A 19369-nucleotide genomic window follows, 5' to 3' on the forward strand; every position below is an offset into this window, starting at 1 on the left:
TCCCAATAGCGTGTGCGATAAAAACGTCATGATCCAGGTTTCTGGAACGGCTTCCTTGGGTAGCGGAACGCTGAGTTGGAACGTTCCCCGTGTGTCAACCGCCTGTGTCGGGAAGGCTCCCGACACAGGCGTTTTACGTGGCACACCCGAGAATGTCCGATTGACAGAAATGACCCCAGGAACTCCGGAGACCCTTACTTAGGATGGGCAGGAAGAAGACTTGCAGGGACGTGCTCCGAAAGATGACCTGTCTCCGGTTGATGCATTCGAGATAGACTTCGACAAGTTTGTATTAGAGCAAGAACAAGAGCCTTGGATGAGGGCCTTAAAGGCGTTCCTGGAGGACGGTGCTTTGGCTCTCGATCCCCAGTTGCGAGTGACGATGCTGAAGATGTCGCCACACTACCTGATCAGGAACGTTGGCTTGATGAGACTCGTTCACTTGGGGGCAAGTGCAGGGCCGGCCAGAACGATAAGTGTTCCTGTCGTGCCGTTACCGTTCATCGAAACCGCTCTACACTACTGCAACGCTGATATCTTCTCTGCACACCTCGGTAAGAAGAAGACGGCTGACACAGTGAGACGTCACGCCTATGACATGGGTGGAGAAAAGCCGTGGTTAATATGTGCGTGAGTGGGCGATATACAGTGGTGGCAAAGGGCAAAGATCTTGAAGAGCTGGCTAAATGCAGCGTATGCCAGTCCAAGAACTGTCAGGGCCGCTCTCGTTTAGGTGGTGGACGCAGTCGGGCCGAATGTAGTTACTCCGAGAGAAAAAAGTATGTTTTAGTATTTATAGACTACTTTACGTGATGGGCAGAGGCGTTCGCAGTCGCGTCGCTGGTCAGTATCGCCTTCGTGAGCGTGATGATAAAAAGCGTCATCTGTCGACATGGCGTTTCAGAACGCCTACTGAGTGATCGTGGAACGAGCTTCCCGTCCGAGCTGACCAAGTCGCTGTACCGAACGCTGAGCATTAAGAAATGGTACGACACCGCATACCACCCACAAACACAGGACTTCGTGCAAGGCTTCAATGGAATATTGATGGAGATGATAAGGATGTTTGTGAACGAGACGCAGACGGATTCGGACGTGTACCTTCCCCCGAGTTCTCTTCGCCTATTGGACGGCTTACCACGAAGAACTCGGATATACACCGTTCTTCCGTTTGTATGGGCGTGACCCGGTATTAGCAATTGACTTGGCGATCCGAAACACGAGCAATGACTGGGGGAGCAATGAAGTTCCGGTGTATCGAAGAAAACTCTACCATTCACTACGAGACTCACGTCGCCTCGTGGAAAGGAAATTGCTCAAGGCTCCGGACCGGCACAAGCAATGGCTCGGCAAGTATGTGGAGGCGTCTAACACCGAGGGGATGCTGTTTGGGAGTACCTGTTCCTCCAAGCGCGAGCTTGGGAGCGCCGGACCAAGAACCTTGGCACGGCCCATACCGGATCGTTGGCCAAGTCCGGGAGAACGCCTACAAGATTGCGACCACCACGCACCCTAACAAGATCGTCACAGTGAATGTGAATCGCATGAAGCGCTTCCGTGATCGTTGGAGTCGGCCATACGCAGATGCGAGGCCCGACGAAGCAGAAGAGAACTCCTCTGAGGAGGGAACGGGTTCACTGCAAGAAGGGGACCTGCCCTCAACGAGCTTTGGGGAACGAATTGATGGTGGGAGTGGACGAAACAGCCCTGTCGGGAGGATCGTCACCTATCGTGGATGTGCCGGCAAAGCGGATTGAAAAATACAAAGTTTAGTATTTGGTGCTCACGGTCACATACGAGACGTTTTGGTTGTCTCGAGCGGCTGTGGCCCCCGATTTTGGAACGCTGATTCGCTCTTTCGAAGACGCGGGCCGCATGAAGCGGGGTCGACTGTAATTACGTCGAAACGCCAGGTTAATAGAAGCCAACGCTGACGTGGACAGCGCAGCGATATAGCTCTAACGGGGGGGGAGTCCAGTTGGAGTGAGTGTGGTCGGGGACCGCACGAGAAAGAAGGCCGGTGCGAGATATTTGCGAGGTCTCTGCGTACCGAGTGACATGTTTGCATTTTATATTTAGAGTTATTTTCAAGCTGATTAGACCAGAGCAGGAGAATTATGAATGGTGGAACGGCTCTGTGTGATCGACGAAGGAGCGGTTAAATTCGGTGAGGGTACGGCACGAGCCGCCAATTGAACGATGGATTACGGGCGAGGATAGAAGGAGGGTCTGAAGAAGAACGCAATATGCTACGGCGCTAGGAGATGAAATGCTATAAGTAACAAGGAAGGGGTGAAGAGGGTTGTGTAAGAACGAATAAGGGACTATGGTGATGCGACGAGAGGTGTACTTGGAACGTGGGTGCGAAGCTTCAAGAGGGAACGCTATATTAAGTACTATCGATGGAACGGCAAGAAAGGCGCGAGTCGGAATACCGTGGTTACTTGCTGGAAGACTCCTTATCGTCGTCACAGCCCTCGTCGTTCTCAGCATCATCTTCGCCTAAGCCTTTCTCCTCCTCTTCTTCGTCCTTCTCCTCGTCCACCTCTTCTTCAGGAGCCTTCTCGTCATCCACAGCGGTTGGCGGGCTCGCTTCATTGCCGTCTTCATCACCGTCCTCGACGTCAGACCCGTCTTCTTACTCGATCTCCGCTCGAGTCAGCGCGCTCACGCAAGGTAGCTCGTAAGAGCCCTCGATGATCTGGGCCGTTATCAGATCCTGCCCGTCTTTAATTTGTAGCTGTTTACGATCGCCTTGCGTGGGTGAGCCGTTCGATCCCCGACCCAGGTATCCTTAGGCCGGACGCTGGACATGATGTCCTTGCGGATGCGAACCAACGCAGCGAACGAGAGCCTGTTCTTTTTGTCAGCTGCCGGGTTCAACGCTTCGGTAGGTACCCGTAGGCGTCCACCTTGTCGGGATCCAAGCCATTCGTGATGGTAGCGTCATACCGTTTCCGGTTCTTCTCACGAAGAACGACCAAGTCGTCCATGACAGGTCCATCGCACTTCCGAGTTTCAGGCGAAAGGCGATCGGGTTGTTCTCCTAACCAGAACATCGCGTGGTGCTTACCCAGATTCTCCATGAAAGCGCACAAGTCCCACGTCTCGATGCAGGAGCTGGTGAACGCGAACCGAGCTTGGATGGCGCGCATCTTGAGTTTACGGCGATCCGACTGAGCCGTTTCGGGCTCAAGTGACGCATGGAGCGCCCAATTCCAGAAGGCACGACAATTCGTCACCCAGAATCGCCCGTGGGCGCGAAGCACGTGTTCGTATTTCTTGGGGACGTAGAAACGTGTCCGACCCGACCAGGGGAACGCCAAGCACCACGGTTTCTTGCCCGCATCGGCTGCCTTGGCCAGAACGGCTAGGATCGCCTTGCGTACGGGGGCGGGAGCCTTCGCTCTCAACTCGAGGAGGTCGCTGTAATCTTCAGCGGGAACGCGAGCCGCCTTCTTGCCCTTCCCGGAGGAACACCTCTTGACCGGCAATCGGGTGGTCGCCTTCGCTTGGAGAACTTCTTGGACTTGGGCGAGGCCGAAGCATTGCTGGAGGTCTGCGAACTCGGTGGAGAAGGGAGAATCACCACGGGACCCCGAAGAGTGACCGTCGCGTCTCCGTCAAATACGTCATGTGCCAGGTGCTGAAGGTGCGCCAGTTCCGACGTCTGCGGGTTATCACCGAGACGCGCGATCAATTCGCTGAGGAACGCCTCGTTGAGCGCCCGGGCGTCACTACCAAGCGTACCAAGCCCGTCCTGCACGAGGGCCGCGTCGATAACTGACGGACCTTCTTCTGCTCAGTGGAGGTGAACCGCGACGACATGGCGAGGAAACACTGGGACGAGAGGTGCTGTCGGTGAAGGAGATTAAGCAGTGAGAGGCTACAAGAGTGAATTTTCAGCTTGATGGCTGACTCCGATGTACGTGCGGGTGGCGTCGCTGGGAAGTGGCGTCGAAAGAGAAACGGTCTGATGAAAATTGACCCAGGAAAGACCGGCCGGCCTTTTAGAAAATGAGGGGTGGCCATTTGAAGATCGTCAGGCAGATGAACAACTGGGCTGCATGGCTGGAGGTGACGGCCCCGCTAACGAGGAATGAGGATGGCGTTGAACTGAGACTTGTGGGCAGCACTGTGATTGGCGTCGTGACGTGGGTGGTAGCCACGCCGCTGCGGAACGCCTCGTGGGCGTTCTTGGAGGGCCTAGTGTATAACGGTTAAGCGGCCTACTTCTTCTTTTACACGTGTGGCGATCGGTTTGCTGGAGCTGCCCGCAATGCACACGCCCTCGCCTTGCCTCCCTCCGAGATCGCGACTTCCCTGTTGACGCTGGCTTCCCTAATACCGATGGCTGTGCTAAGGGACTACGAGGTACGTTTTGGGTTCGGCGGCGCCTCTGCTTGAAGTGGTGCAAGGCGCTCCATTATCCCTGGTGTCTATTCTTCCCTGAAACAGTGCCAGTACTGTGGAAGACTACCGGGCGATACGCTCGTGCTACGAGGGAGGCTACCGTTGCTGTTGCTGACAGAGTGGGTGACATCGTCGTAGGTGGATATCTGTTGACGTCGCTGTTGCTGTATATCATGATATACATTCCGCGGCTTGTGTATGCATGTACCGAAGGAGTGCTCCATGGTTGGATGGGTGTGGCATTGGTAGTGCTATTGTGGGAGTTTTCAAGGCGTTTTCTACGTGGTGCTGCTACTGGAACGGTTCTCTGTTGACGGTCAGCTGTTACAGTCATTAGATTCGCAACTACTAGACGCTTCGTGTTGATAATGAACGAGGCCAGCAGTGAGAGCCAAGCAAGGCTGGGAAGGGCTCGCTGGTCGAAATGGGTGACGTGAAGAGCGAGAACGTGTCAGCGGGGAAAGATTGCGAGGCGATAAGAATCAAGGAACGCCTTCCTAGGTCGAAAACGCGAGTCCTGCTCCGATTGGAGCGTGTTCCCACTAATGTCGCTGGTGGTAAGGTGGAATCCGGGTCAGGCCAGGCAAGGCCACCAAGCGATAGTCGGGAAAAATTGGCACGGTACACAGCTAGAAGGTGGACGCCATTCTCTCGAGCTGCGACCGGAAGATCTGCTTGCTGCAGAACTCGCAGGCCACGTCCAAGCAGCTGCGCCCTTCGACACAATGAACAGCGTTCCACGCTTATCGTGGTACGCCTGGCCGTCGCCAAGAGTGGAAATTGACGTTGGACCTCCACGTGGTAGTGGTTTACGGAAAGGAGAGGAGCTTAGTGCCCACTTCGGAGATTCAGTCAGAAGCCCATTCGTGATTTTCCTTCTTACAAGAGAAGTGCTCACGAATAATAACAACAAATTAACATTTATGTGACTATCCGAAGTTCCTACCTCGGCCTGCTGGATATAGTTATGCCGGATGAAAAAACCTTTTTTTAAAAGTGGTCGTTTGAAAAACCTTTTTTTTAAAAGTGGTCGTTTGAAGAAAACCTCTTTTTGTGTTATCAACTAACAATGGGTGATTTTTCTTCTTCAGCACTGAGATACGAAGAAAGCAGCGCGGCGATAGAGTCCCTGCCTAACGTGGTTGGGGATAGGGGAGATGTTGACCAAAAACTTTCCCCGTTTTCGTTCGGATTCGCAAGTATGTTGCGTACGCTTCTTTGACAGATTCTGGCACATGGTGAGTTACATGAATTTCCATGATTTTTCCAACGCTGGAACATCCTATCGCGGTAAGATGTGTCCCGCCCCATTTTCTCCAGCTTCAGTGCAGAGAACATATTCTCTCCAAACTTCCTCTCTTCCTCGCCGTGCTCGTTAGTTTCGACCTTGTCATCTGTCATCTGGTGACTTCGAAGAAATCTCTTGTCCTCGGCAGCGAGAGCATTTGAGGAGTGAGCATCCACGTTCAACTCACTGGCTGATCGACATTTGACACTGCTGTGCCACTTGCAAGGAGGCCGGCTGCAAGAACCACAAGGGTCATGTTGAAAAGACGCATGGTTGGATGGGTCTGGAGGACCGAGGAAAATTGCGGAATGAGAAATGCGGCAGTTGTGGGTTGGCGTCTCGAGTGTCTCATGACGCCGTATCATGTACATGTGGTCTCTGGTCTCTCGTACGCCCCAGAAGTGCAAGTGGATTCGGGGCAGCAGCACTAGCAATGCTATGTTAGTAGCATGTTTGTATTCGTTTTCCAGCCCCCACCTTTATGTTTTCCATCTTCAAGTTTCTCTGGTAAATATTACATGCATGTTTGTAAGCGCGGACATGATGCACTACGGAGTGATGATAGATCTTTGAGGCAGCTGCGAAGTGACCAAAACGTTTTGACTTCGAGCATATTTGTTTGGACGTCTCCCGTATAGTAGGTGTCGGCAACAGCTGGTCTGAGAGACAGTTCCAGGATTATCTCATTTGCAAATTAGGCGAAGAAATAAAAATGTCAGCGTAATGTGCTCCGCTAAAGAAGATTTGCTTTTTTTTCCTCGACTGATTACTCCTTTTGCATGAAATTCAATGATGCTTTGGAAACATAACGGTACATGTACCTACTTTAAGTAGTGCCTAGCGAGTGGATGCGGATGTGATATGATTAGTCCCCCCACAGTAATCACAACTACATGGACAGTACAAGATTTGAGCGTTGTACCTTGTTCTGAACTGTATGATTTAAATTTCAAATCAAAACTAAGATCGTGTTTTAGTCCTATTCCGGAGAGTTCAGCTAAAAAGCTAGGTGGACAGCCTCTCTGTTGGCCTCGTGGGTGACGCGTTTGTAGATTCCATTTGCCCACTCGCACGAAAAATCAATTTTGCATCGACCTTTTTAACACGCCCTATTCACGGTAGTTTTGTAAGCTTACCGTCAGAGCTTTTTGGTTTATTTAGAGCTTGTTCGCTACACACATGCAGGAACCATTCCAGTACATGTACCTACTTTGAGTAGTGCCTAACGAGTGGATGTGGATGTGAAATGATTAGTGCCCCACAGTAATCACGACTACATGGACAGTACATGATCTGAGCGCTGTACATTGTTCTAAACTGTATAATTTAAATTTCAAATCTAAAGCAAGGTCGTGTTTTAGTCCTGTATTCCTGGGAGGCCTGATATAAAGCTAGGTGGACAGCCTCGTAGGTGACGCGTTTGTAGATTCAATTTGTGTCGCCCAATTGCTGTCAACCCAGCTTTTAGCTGACCTCCCAGTATTTTATATTAATACAGTTCATGTACAGTACTCGTGATACTGTGCAATAAGATCCGTAATCCTGATCCTCATTGCTTTTTTAAGTACGTTGCAGTTCAACAGCGACGGCACACCGTCCAATGTACGGCTCTGCCATGTGCTAAATGAGGCTCCCTTTCCAGTTCTCATTCGTGGCACGTGTTTTGCAAGGGGATCCTTCCTTCTCTTTCTCATTCGTGACCAATTGAATTGCTGTTAGCTTTCCCTGAAAACATACCCTTTTATTTTAAGTACAAAGCCGTGCGTCAGCTATTCCGTTTGTTTTGGTGCAACGTTTTGTCGTTTTAACTGGTGCTTCGATCGACTACTTTTAAAATGTCTTCCTCGTAAAAATCTCTGGATAACATTTTATAAAATCCAAAACAAATCAAAATAAACTCCTAAGTGAACCCACTTATCACTGATATCATGTCAGATGGAGTGCATATCAAGGATGTGTAAATTGGTTGTCCGAATTTGCCGCAAGTACATGCACGGCATACAAGTTGAATAAATTTTGTATTGGTGCGTCGCTTATTTTCCTGAAAACTTCTAAATACACGAAGGGCTAAAGGAAGACGATTGTGAACAGCCAGCAGTAAGCCGTTGTAGCTAAGCTACAACGGCTTAAGCTACTATTAATAGCTTATCTCCCCAATCGGTATCCATAACAAATCTAGATTGCATCTGCCATGCTCTCCAACTTGTCTTACTACAGTACCAGCAGTTGTCGTACTACAGTGCTCCAGCACGTAGTACGGCTCTGTCTTCGTCAGACACCTCATTCTGCAATCTGCTCGCACTCTCTCATTTCGAGAACAAGCTCTCAAGTGTCCTAGCTGTTGACCCAAGCGACAACAAAAATGCGCCTCACGTGCATCCTTGCCGTGCTAGTCGCGGTCACTTTCCACGCCACTGGTAATGTGAATTTTGCGGTTGCGGGCAAGGCTTCGAATGAATATGGTGTTGATATGATCATCACGACCGACGTGCATGACCCGCGTTTACTGCGTCGTGTCGGAAACGACGAAGGCGAGATCGTGGAAGAGAGAACCAAAGGCTTCAAAGAAAAATTGAAAGCTGTACTGGAAAAAATCACGCCCAAGAAAAGCTTGGACAAACTCAAGGAGACTGTCGTAACAACACTCGATTGGGTGAGGATTGTAAAGCACAAGACCGATGAGGCAAAGCGACTGGGTTTCAAATAGAGCAAAATCAACTCGTGGTGGGACACCGACTGGCTGGTACGTTTGGTGCCAGGTAACCAAGTGTGAAGGAAAAGAGTGTCAAGGCTCGACCTGCAGTGTGATGTGGTGCGGTTAACCAGCTAATAGCGCAAACATTGATGCGAGCTAGCTTTCTTTACTTTTCTTGCTTCGTTTTTATCGTAGGATTGAGGGGTCACTGCATTGTGTGTTATATGACGGATAGTTCAAGAAGTTGCGCGGTGCATGAAGAAGCTCTGAAATTTGATTGTGGTTTAATTTAATCAACCACTGTCTGAAATGGAAGTAGTATACATTGTTTACTGTTTGTGGTCGCTTAAAACATGTTATTTTAAAAAAGAGAATCATTAGCGCTATCTATCTCGCCCGTAGTAATTGTCCTTCTTCATTTAAGTTTCTGCGTAAACCCTGTTTAAACTTCATATGCGAATCGCACACTGCGCGGTGTGTCGTTAAAAAGGATGTGTCCATAGACGAAAACGAGCAAGGACCGGATATTCTATTTCTTGCACGCACATGCTGTAAATAAAAGCGAAACTACAGTATAAAGAAGAAGAAATACTACCTCTACTCGGAAAAATAAATCACCTTTCCAAAACTATTTCGCATCGCTCCGCCTCCTCTTTTTCATGATTGTAAAGTTTGCAGAGGGCTGCTGATCCTTCTGTAAAACAGGTGCATGCCCAGTGGGTACTGTGATACCAACCTTGCTTTGCCAAACAAGACTGCATTCAAAGAGCTTTGACCTTTAAAACGATAATAGAACCGGACTTTGTTGAGAATTTAGTATGCTCTACAAGTTGAAGCAGCACTCGCATTGGAGCAGCCTCCCACAGGAGGGACCCGGCAAGTGTCCCGTGAGTGAAGGTCGCTGGGGTTTCTCACGTTGTATTTACATTTAGTTAGCTCAGTCTCCATTTTGCAGGATAAGAAACACGTTAGTGTCGAGAGAGCTGAAGGCTAAGTAGTCAATAGGAATTCGTGTGTGCATTACATTGGATTATTAGCTTACGTCGAGAAGTCTCTGCATACGCGTAACAGGGTTATGAGCCCAAGCTATCAGTAAGGATAGTTGTGAGCACTCTGAAGATCCCAGATGTCAAACATGGTTGAACTCAACAAGAACGGACGCCCTATTGGTTGGCATGGCCAATGCTGGGTGTACTACAAGCAAATGATGGAGATCGCGTTCGATGACAAGAACGTTCTCGAGTACGCGAGTAGAACCAAGACGTTGGCTTCCAACGCGACGGACGAAGAGAAGTCGAAGTTCAAGGAGGGCCAAGTCAAGGTGAAGCAGATCATTATGTCCTCGCTGTCGATGGAGCTCGGACAGCAGGTCATGATGAAGAAGACCGGTACAGAAATGTGGAAGTACTTGATGGATACGTACGAGGGTACGGCGAACGCAGCGACCCGTACGAACCAAGAGATCATTCTGTACAACAAGCTTCAAGCTGCTAAATGTAAGCCGAACTGGGACGCTCGTCTACATGTTAACAATATGTTCCTGATAAAGGAGCAGCTTGCTGCTATCAATGCTGATGTAAGAGATCCGATCTTCATAAACTTGTTGATTCGGTCTTTGCCAGCAACCCACGATTTGATCGCCTGAGAGGAATGGTCGAAATCGGAACCAGTGAGGTGGATACTCCTGAGAAACGCAAGGACCAGATCCTGCGAATGGACAGTTACAACAAGTGTGATAAAGAACTTGGAGTTACTGGTGGCAATGGTGCGCACAACCAAGGGCAAGGACAAGGACAACGAGCAGGACATAATCAAAAGCAGAGCTTTGGCATCAGTACGACGACTGAGCTACCAGAAAAGGCGGCTGCTATCGCGACCAAGAAGTTGGATCAGCAGCAGAGCAACTGCTTCAGATGCCATCAACCAGGTCATCAGCAGAAGGATTGTCCGAAGAAGTCGCTGGCATCTACAAATGCGCCGAAAGCCAAACAAGCCACGTACACTAAGCGTCTCGAGAAAAGCGAGAGCCCCAAACAGTCGGTGGCTCCTGTAGTGCCTGAGCAAACTTCGCAAGTTTCGGCTCCGGACACTTCTGCGGTGCCTGTTTCTGGGACGACAGCTACACCAGACATAGCGACCCCCACTGACCACGGACGGCATGGGAATAGTTCTAGAGGTAGTGATCAGCGTGATCACTGTGATGAGGAATATGCTAATTGGGAATGGTGCCTGGACAACGCGGCAAATGTCCATGTAGCATCGGACCAACGTTACTTTACAGAAGACAAGCCATTCTCGGACCAAGAAGCAGACAGAGTACGCGGATTCCAGAAGAAGTTCGCGGCTGTTCCGCTTGGCCATGGAACGGTGAAGATTGAGGTGAAAAACAGTGGACCTGTCGTGATCCTTACTCTTCGAGATGTATTCTTCGTTCCGGATAGCAAGAATCTGCTGTCACACTCGCAGGCTGAGGACCAAGGTTATGATATTGAGTAACATGGACGAAAGGGCAAGAAAGTGTACGAGCTCTGGGAGAGAGATAAAAAGCTTCTAGAAGTGGGCCGTGACCCATTTGGACTGTACACATTTTCTGCGCGGAACTCATTTCTTTCGAAGAACACCAGGGAGAACCCGAAGGTTGAGGAACAGACCTCCTCGTACCAGCCTCCGCCCTGTGTGAGCATCACGGCTGCAGACGGCGCAGCTGATCTGCAGAGATGGCACGAACGACTGGGCCATCTGTGCCCGCAGTTTGTCAAGATGATGGTCGACCATGATCTTGTTACTGGTATGTTGCTGCGACAGCGTAGTTTTGCGGACTGCAAAGTATGTCACTTGGGGAAGCAGAGAAAACCTTCGCCCAAACAGACGCTAGAGCGTGAGATTACGCGGAATAGCCAAGTTATCTTTGCAGACCTGTTATTTCCTCACCAGAGATCAAGTGCCAAACTTCCCAAGGCTGTATTAGGTATTGTCGATGGCTATTCACGCTACACGACGGTCTATCCGTTTAAGTCGAAGACTGCCTCTGAGATGAACACGGCCATGCGACGCTATATCGCTTGGGCTGAGCGCCAGTTCAGCGAATGCAAGGTGCTGAAAGTGATCACGGACAGTGGCAAGGAGCTCGTCAACGAGGAGATAAATCAGTGGTACCAACAACAGGGGATAGCGTTTCTGCCAACCCTCCCCATGGATCGCATCTGAATCTTACCGAACGAGCAAATCAGACATTGACACACATGATGAAGACAATGCTCACCATGGCAGGCTTGCCGAAGCCTCAGTTTTGGATGTATGCTTTGAAAATGGCTACATTTATTTGCAATCGATCGTACTGTCAAGCTATCAAGGATACGCCGTATCGCTTGATGATGGACAAAAAACCTGATCTACATCGCCTGAAACGATTTGGAACAGTAGCCTACGTGCACCGGGCTAAGGACCCGTCGCGTCGAAAGCTAGATAACAACTGCCGTATTGGCTTTGTGGTCAGTTACCTGGAGGGCCAACCAGAATATGAGGTCTATTTCCCAACAGAGAAGGTGGTGCAGCACGTCCTGCATGCGTCTGTCAACGAGGAAATTCTCTACAAGGACCGGTATCAGGAAGGCTACCCCAACAACGTCAAGAACTGGATGTCATCGGTAGATGAAGAACAACAAAGAAGAGACGCACCTGGTAGTACGTATAGGAGCGCCATTGACGAACAGGGTATTGCTGCCGAGAAGGACAACAATTCGCCACCTGATTCGTCAAATTTGCCAGATGATGAGGAGATTGAGGAATTATCGCCTGCTGCGCACACTCACTATGACACTATTGAGTCACCGGAGAGTGACCTTAGTGGGACTAAGGAGTGGATGAGTATGCCATTGTATGCTGATTTCCCGAAATCAAGGGCAGATCAAGAAGTAAGTCGTGCTAGTGAAGACGAAACGATGTCACAGCCCGACGTCTCTTCTCAAATACCGGAAAAGGCTCAAGATCTAACGGAAGTAACAGCTCAAGACGCTGGTCAACAAGCTGAAGATCATGTGAACGGAGATAATACCCCGGAGGAGAAGTCCGAAGAGAGCGAAGATCTTAGCGGATCAGGCGAGCCTATGATCGATGATTCTGCTAATAGTGATGATGAGGCCATGGAGGTGGAACCCTCGCCGTCATCTGATCTAGAGAGCCATATGTGCGAAGAGCCTCATGATACCGATGAACGCTTCGGACATGATGGTGATCCAGGTCAAGTTTCCAGTGAAGAATGCGAGAATTACAAGGGAGAAGGTAGTTCACCTGCTTAAAATGATTGGACGCTGCATTCACCGTGGGATAGACTAGATATAGTGGATGCCTACGACTGCGAGCATCTTGAGCGCTATGAAGCTCAGTATGCAACAGACACTACTGAAGAGGATGCGGGAGATGTATTCGCACTGCGGCGTGAATCCACGGGATTTCAAGAAGAAGTGGAGTACCTGATCATTGCAGTTGATACCGGCAACGGAATGAACACTGTGATGAAGCCCGAAGTACTTACTGGTAATCTACGTTCTTCGCTGGAGGCTGAGCTCGACGATGTGCAAGAGCACAAGCGACTGAAAGACGCCGGAGGACAGCCCCAGCGAATGATCCTTCGATCGGAATCTGAGCGTCATGTTCCTTACCGTCTAGGAGACTACCATCTCTATGCAAGCTTTTGCAGAAGAGAATCAGTCAAAGAATCAGATTTTGGACCTGACGAAGATCGATGGCACATCAAAGATGTTAAGATACCTCGAAGCTTTCTAGAGGCTATGCGCTCGCCTCAAAGTCGTGAGTGGCTAGAGGGAATGGAGCATGAGGTCATTGCAATGTTCAAGAAGGATGTTTTTGAGCTGATCGACGAGAGTGAGATGCCGGACGAGGCGCATCTACTGAGTACCATGTGGCGATTCCAGGCCAAAACGGATGATGAAGGATATGTTACACGGTGGCGACCTCGCTTGGTCGGACGTGGTGACTTTCGACAATTCGGAGTTGATTTTGAGTGGACCTTCTCACCAGTGGCTCGGATGGTAACGTTCCGTGTAGTTGTGGCTATTGCAGCAAAACTAGGGCTCGACTTATACCAAGGGGATATCGATACGGCATACTTGAACGCTGTTTTGAAGATAAAGCAGTACGTTCGTGGGATCCCTGGCTTCCCTTGCCCGAAAGGTCAAGTGTATCGAGTAAGCCATGCCCTATACGGTCTTCACCCGTCTGGAGCAGAATGGTTCAAAGAAATCGACCGCTGGCTAAAATCGATGGGATTCGCGAGTACGCAGACGGAGCCGTGCCTATACGTATACTGTAAGGACGGTGTGTTTGCAATGATTCCGTTGTACGTCGACGACGTAGTACTCGCTACAAACTCAGTGGAGTTCAAGAAATCACTGTTCACAGCATTTGACGAAAAATATGGCTTCAAAGATGGAGGTAAACTGCATTCGTTTCTGGGAGTGCAAGTTGAGCAATGTGACAAATGCATCCGCATTCACCAAGAAAAATACTGCAACGAGATCCTGGAGCGATTCGGATTTGATGGTGCACACGGCAGTGTGACCCCGATGGAAACAACAGCAAAGTATAGTCAAAGCACGAGAGTTCAAGATGAAGAGCCGTCTTTCGATTATCGAGGTGCTATTGGAGCGCTGATGTATCTAGCTACAAGCACTCGGCCAGATATTACCTACTCGGTAGGCTATCTTAGTCGATTCGTTGCCAACCCGACGCAGAAGCACTGTGGCGCAGTCAAGCGTATCTTACGCTACCTGGTGTCAACAAAGAACCTGGGTATTGTGTACTATCTGGGTAACACTGGTGTTGATTCGATTGTGATAAGTGCCCACAGCGACTTAGACTGGGGAAATGACCCTGAATACCGGAAGTGAATCACAGGGTTCGTGATGACGATTGCAGGTGGTGCAGTGACTTGGGCAGATCGAAGACAGACAATCGTCGCGCAGTCTACAGCTGAAGCTGAGTACGTCGCTGTTTGTGAAGCTGCGATGGAAGGTCGTGGGATCGTCAATATGCTGGACGAGGTGCTTCCTGTGATCAACGTTAGCACCAGTTTGGAGTGAGGCATGGACAACAACGCAGCCAATGCGTTGGCTACAGCTCCAACGTATAATAGTCGTACCCGCCGCATTGAACTTCGTTGGCATTATGTACGCGATCAAGTAATGAAGGGTTTGATGGAGATCCACAAGGTCGCAGGCTTGGAGAACCCGGCTGACATGTTCACTAAGCCATTGTCCAAGTGAAGTCTGGCAAAGTATCGTGAGAAAATCGGAATGGCTGCTGAGTTGCAGTCAACTCACGATTGATGTTCCGACAAGTCGGAGGGGGCCGTGTTGTGAATTCAGTATGCTCTGCAAGTTGAAGCAGCACTCGCATTGGAGCAGCCTTCCACAGGAGGGACCCGGCAAGTGTCCCGTGAGTGAAGGTCGCTGGGGTTTCTCACGTTGTATTTACATTTAGTTAGCTCAGTCTCCATTTTGCAGGATAAGAAACACGTTAGTGTCGAGAGAGCTGAAGGCTAAGTAGTCAATAGGAATTCGTGTGTGCATTACATTGGATTCCTAGCTTACGTCGAGAAGTCTCTGCATACGCGTAACATGTGATACCAACTTTGCTGTGCCAAACAAGACTGCATTCAAAGAGCTTTGACCTTCAAAACGATAATAGACCCGGACTTTAATGTTTAAACTGCTCAACTGCGGGTGTGCTTGTTCCACCACATCAGTGTAGCTGCAGGCGTTCTTGTTCGCCAACTCAGCAGCAAGTTCGTAAAGACTACAGAATCCGCGAGCCACTGCAGAGACGTTTGCCTCGAGCATGCGCTAGACTTGATTCAAGACAGAGGATATCGTTGAGCGACAAGCGTGAAGACTTCGTCACGTTCATCCGCTCGATACACAGGTGTTCCGAAATTATCATTGTATTGGAATTTCAATACAATATTATACAATAAATTATTTATTTTTGAGATGCCAGATATCACTTTCAATAAGTTATTTTCACATGGTCGTTCCAATGTTGTTTCTCGCTTACTTTTCTGTGTTTTTAACTAAAAAAAGCGTTTTTATATGGACGGCTTATTTTGACTGCAATTATTTATTTTTGCTGTTGGTTTCAGAAGAACAATATCTTATTTTCAAGGGCTGTGATTATATAGTTGCAATGTTATTATCGGAACACCTGTCGATACAAAGTCCTTGACCGGCATCAGCAAACTGGACATTGTCAAAATTGAATATAAACTTACAGGCCTATTAATTCCTTAATTGACCCCTATTCCTCAACCTATTGCTATTCTTACGGTTGCGCTCAGCCCGAAGCAAAAGAGGAAGTGAGGAACTAGTCCTCTCCTCCTGCCCACCTCCTCATCGCAGTTAGTGTGTGCCTCGAATATAGATGGGCTTCTTTACCAATCACCGGTCAGAGTACCGTAGACTACATAGACACTTCAATAGGCATAGTAAACCCATACCCTTTATATTATTATGTCTCACCCGGCACTATCTAGCCCATACGGGGATTGATTGTCGCATTCCTTTGGTGCTGGCGCCAGTGCCGGGCTCAGCAAACATGTTAGGTGTCCATACCTTCAGTATGGAATGCAATAATCGGGGACCGCTGCAAGGTGTCTAGTGTCTAGCAGCGAACGTTGCCTTCAGCAGGCACACCAACGTTTGTCACGAGGGACACAAGATTAGGATCATGATAAGCGAAAGCGACTCCCTTGCTGAATGTCCTGTCCTCACGTATCCCACCCTTAGGTGGAAGGGGACCAAAACAACACCGCACTGTGTGCGGTGTTGTTTTGGAACGTAACATAAGTAGATCACAGTATACATTTATTATATGTAGCTTCGCTCTAAGTAGAAATTCTAAGCACACCGCAGCGCAGCGGAGGTGTCCAGCCCACGCTATCCCACCCTTAGGTGGGGGGGGGGCTCCGCTTACCACCGCACGAACACCAGCTGCATCGGTATTTATCGCAGGGGATATCATAGCGCATGGATATCTCGGAAAGCACATTTTGGATCAATGAATAAATACGCCCGAGGCACGAGATAACAGTGGTACATCGTATAAGGCAATACGATTTACAGTGAAATTTCAATTATAAAGATCATTGTTTCGCAGCCAGTCATTCAGGATCGCAGCCGATACCAACAATCTCTTTTTCACTTTGCTGGAGGCGTATTGGCACAAACACGACACCAATGCAAGACAAGAGGCAGCGGCTCAAAAAAAGGCAAAAGTAAAAAAAGTACAAACGGGTTGCTATAACTTATGAGTATGGGTTGCGCGTTCTGAAATATTTTGATTCATCAACAATGGCGGCTACGGTTTATTTTTTCCAACTAGCAATTCTAACTCGAAACAAAGGCAGGTACACGCTTGGAAGAAGTAGAGCTGTCATATAGGCCAAGGTTGCTGGTGGTTCTCGTTACCATCAGCGTAACCGCACCCTCGGCATGAGTGCTACACTGTCAACGAAGGTAGAGGAACAATTAGTTGGATGGGAAAACGAGCCGAGAGCCGATGGTGTGGCTATGACGAGCATCAGGCTCAAGTTGCAAGCTCAGGAGCTTTACAGGACCAGCGGATCACGCAATGGGTGGTTCAAGGGCTCCCGGAGCTAGCGAAAGCATTTTCTGCGCCACCACAAGCTTTCTATTCGCCGCCGAACCCGAGAAGGGCAGTCTACACCGGCCGACGCCCAGCAGAAGGTGGATGGCTTCAGCGATTAAGCGTGTCTCAAGAAAGACGTGCTCTATGTTTTTGTTGTTTACAACGCTGACCAGACCGGTATGTATCAATTATATACAACGTGTGAGACGTGGGAATAACATTAGCTTCTAGGGGCCAGCTCCGAGTATGTGCCTACCTCTACAATCGCTACTCGCGGGGCGAAGCGTGTATGGGTCAAGTGCGCAGGAAAAGGCAAGAAGAGGGTGACGGCAATACGTTTGGCCGCAATCGACGGCTCCAAACGAGATTCTTTACTCGATTTCAAGACTCAACCATCGACCAAGCCCAATGTCACGAGGGAGAACAAAGTGATGGGCCACGGTATAGGGCGCAGACGTTGGGGCCAGGTCCACCCATTTCAACAAGGTGTCCACATTCAACAAGGTGTCCGTATTTACGGCAGTGCTACTGAGTGGTAGAATAGCGAGCTGTCTATTGAGTTTCTGTCTGTTTACTTCGGTCAGCGATCAAACATGCATGTGTCTATTCTTCTGCTCTGGGACGACTTTTCAGGGCACTGGCGGACATATGTATTAATCTTTGCTCGTCTCCTTAATGTCGTGCTAACAAAGGTGCTTCCTGGATACACATACGCGTGGCAGACCGCAGACGTAGCATGGAACAAATTACTCAAGAACTTCAAACGTAAGCCGTACCGCAGAGATACAGGTTAGCTGACCGTGTGCCTGGTAGCAGATATATACGCGCGCGACGGGTGTATCTATAACCACCCCCAGCTCTGATCTTGACCACTGTGAACAGGGCACTAAAGTACGGTACTGCGTAAAGACACATCGACTTGCCACATCCACTTGTATGATCTGCATTACCGCACACGTATTCGTGTCTACGTAGGCAGCAACGTATTCGTCGCATGTAGTGCTCAATTAATACTGTAGTTTCAATTTATGAGCGCACATTAGTGGAATATACGCTGTGAACATTGATGATAGATATAGCGATGTCTTGCCTTTGCCAAGTGAGCGAGTGTACGTGTGACGCGTATGCAGATAGGGGCGGTCAGCTTGTCGCTGTCCACAGCAGATACCCGGTGCTTATTATTCTTTGAAACGAGCTAAGCTATTTAGGAGTGTCAACACTACTGACTGCGCCATAGGCGGCTTGCCGTATGTGTGGCTCCAAACCTCGCACTGTAATCCGGTATACTAAATACAAAAATAGGTAGAAAAATGTTGGCCTAAAAGGGTATACTTACCGATTACTTGCTCTTCTGCTGCTTATTTTGCTCGATGTACTTGGCGTTTCGGGCGGTCGGCTTGCGAGGGCGGCTGCGCCTTTTCTTCTTCTTGGGGTACCGTTCAGGACCCATGGCTTTCTTGACGTTCGCCAGGCTTTTCTTGGGGCGCACGTCGGCCGAATCAGGTGGTGGGGGCTTTTCCTCCCAGGGCTCAACAGCTTTCGGGCCGTTCTCACAGGCAAAACAGCGCCGCACGATGTCCCGCCCGCTGATTTTACGGAATGCGTAACCGTACTGCAGCTTCCCGCAGCAGACGCAGTGCGCCCGGGAATCCGTCGTGGACCGCTGCGGGTTCAGCAGAAGCAGGATAATCTTGGCCTTGCACGTGGCCCTCGCCATGTTGCAAACTGTGAACAAACTATTATAATTACTAACGTGCGTAAAAATATCAGATATTCTAGCCTATATTCTGCTGGGTGTATATTATTAAACAAAACATTAAATACTATTATTATATCAGAAACATATTATGGTTTTAACCATAAAATACGTCAACGTATTTCAAGCTAATGCATGACCACTTAATGCGGGTACTCATTATGAAACAAAGATATTATATTTAAAATTTTGCAACCGCTTAAACAATGCTATTCTCATTTTTTCGAGCCAAACATACTTTAAAGCAATAGCAATGACTTGACGAGAGGTCACATCCCTTTAGCGGGAGCCCCTGCTCGACCGCGGTAGTGTTCAGCGGGATCACCAACTGCTCGACCAACGGCTCAATTGACGGGATGTACTGCTCGACTGCCATCGCATTCGTCTGCGGGAGCCACTGCTCGACTACCAGTTGGTCTACATCCCCGCGTCGCCGCGGGGATTCGCCAATTAACAGCACTGCGGAAGCCTTGTAGAGAGGGCCATCACTCACTCTGTGCACAACGTGCGTCGTGGATGACCGGTCCACGACGGTGACGTGAGGCCAATCCTT

At 49.2% G+C, this 19369-nt stretch overlaps 3 protein-coding genes across 3 annotated transcripts; all 3 read left to right on the top strand.

Moving 5' to 3' along the window:
- Nucleotides 1–8063: 8063 nt before the first annotated feature.
- Nucleotides 8064–8408, top strand: PITG_13940 (avr2 family secreted RxLR effector peptide protein, putative; the record flags this gene model as incomplete). Its single annotated transcript, XM_002899557.1, has 1 exon — nt 8064–8408. One exon carries the CDS (start codon nt 8064–8066, stop codon nt 8406–8408), a length of 345 nt encoding a protein of 114 aa, XP_002899603.1.
- Nucleotides 8409–9522: 1114 nt separating this feature from the next.
- PITG_13941 (uncharacterized protein) lies at nt 9523–10041 on the top strand (the record flags this gene model as incomplete). Its single annotated transcript, XM_002899558.1, has 2 exons — nt 9523–9932; nt 9978–10041. The coding sequence occupies 2 exons, from the start codon at nt 9523–9525 to the stop codon at nt 10039–10041; spliced, it is 474 nt and encodes a 157-aa protein (XP_002899604.1).
- Nucleotides 10042–17042: 7001 nt separating this feature from the next.
- On the top strand, nt 17043–17923 carry PITG_13942 (uncharacterized protein; the record flags this gene model as incomplete). Its single annotated transcript, XM_002899559.1, has 3 exons — nt 17043–17237; nt 17783–17825; nt 17874–17923. The coding sequence occupies 3 exons, from the start codon at nt 17043–17045 to the stop codon at nt 17921–17923; spliced, it is 288 nt and encodes a 95-aa protein (XP_002899605.1).
- Nucleotides 17924–19369: the final 1446 nt, after the last annotated feature.

The sequence above is a fragment of the Phytophthora infestans genome, genomic scaffold, assembly GCF_000142945.1.
Source record: "Phytophthora infestans T30-4 supercont1.30 genomic scaffold, whole genome shotgun sequence".
In the NCBI taxonomy this organism is placed as follows: domain Eukaryota; phylum Oomycota; class Peronosporomycetes; order Peronosporales; family Peronosporaceae; genus Phytophthora; species Phytophthora infestans.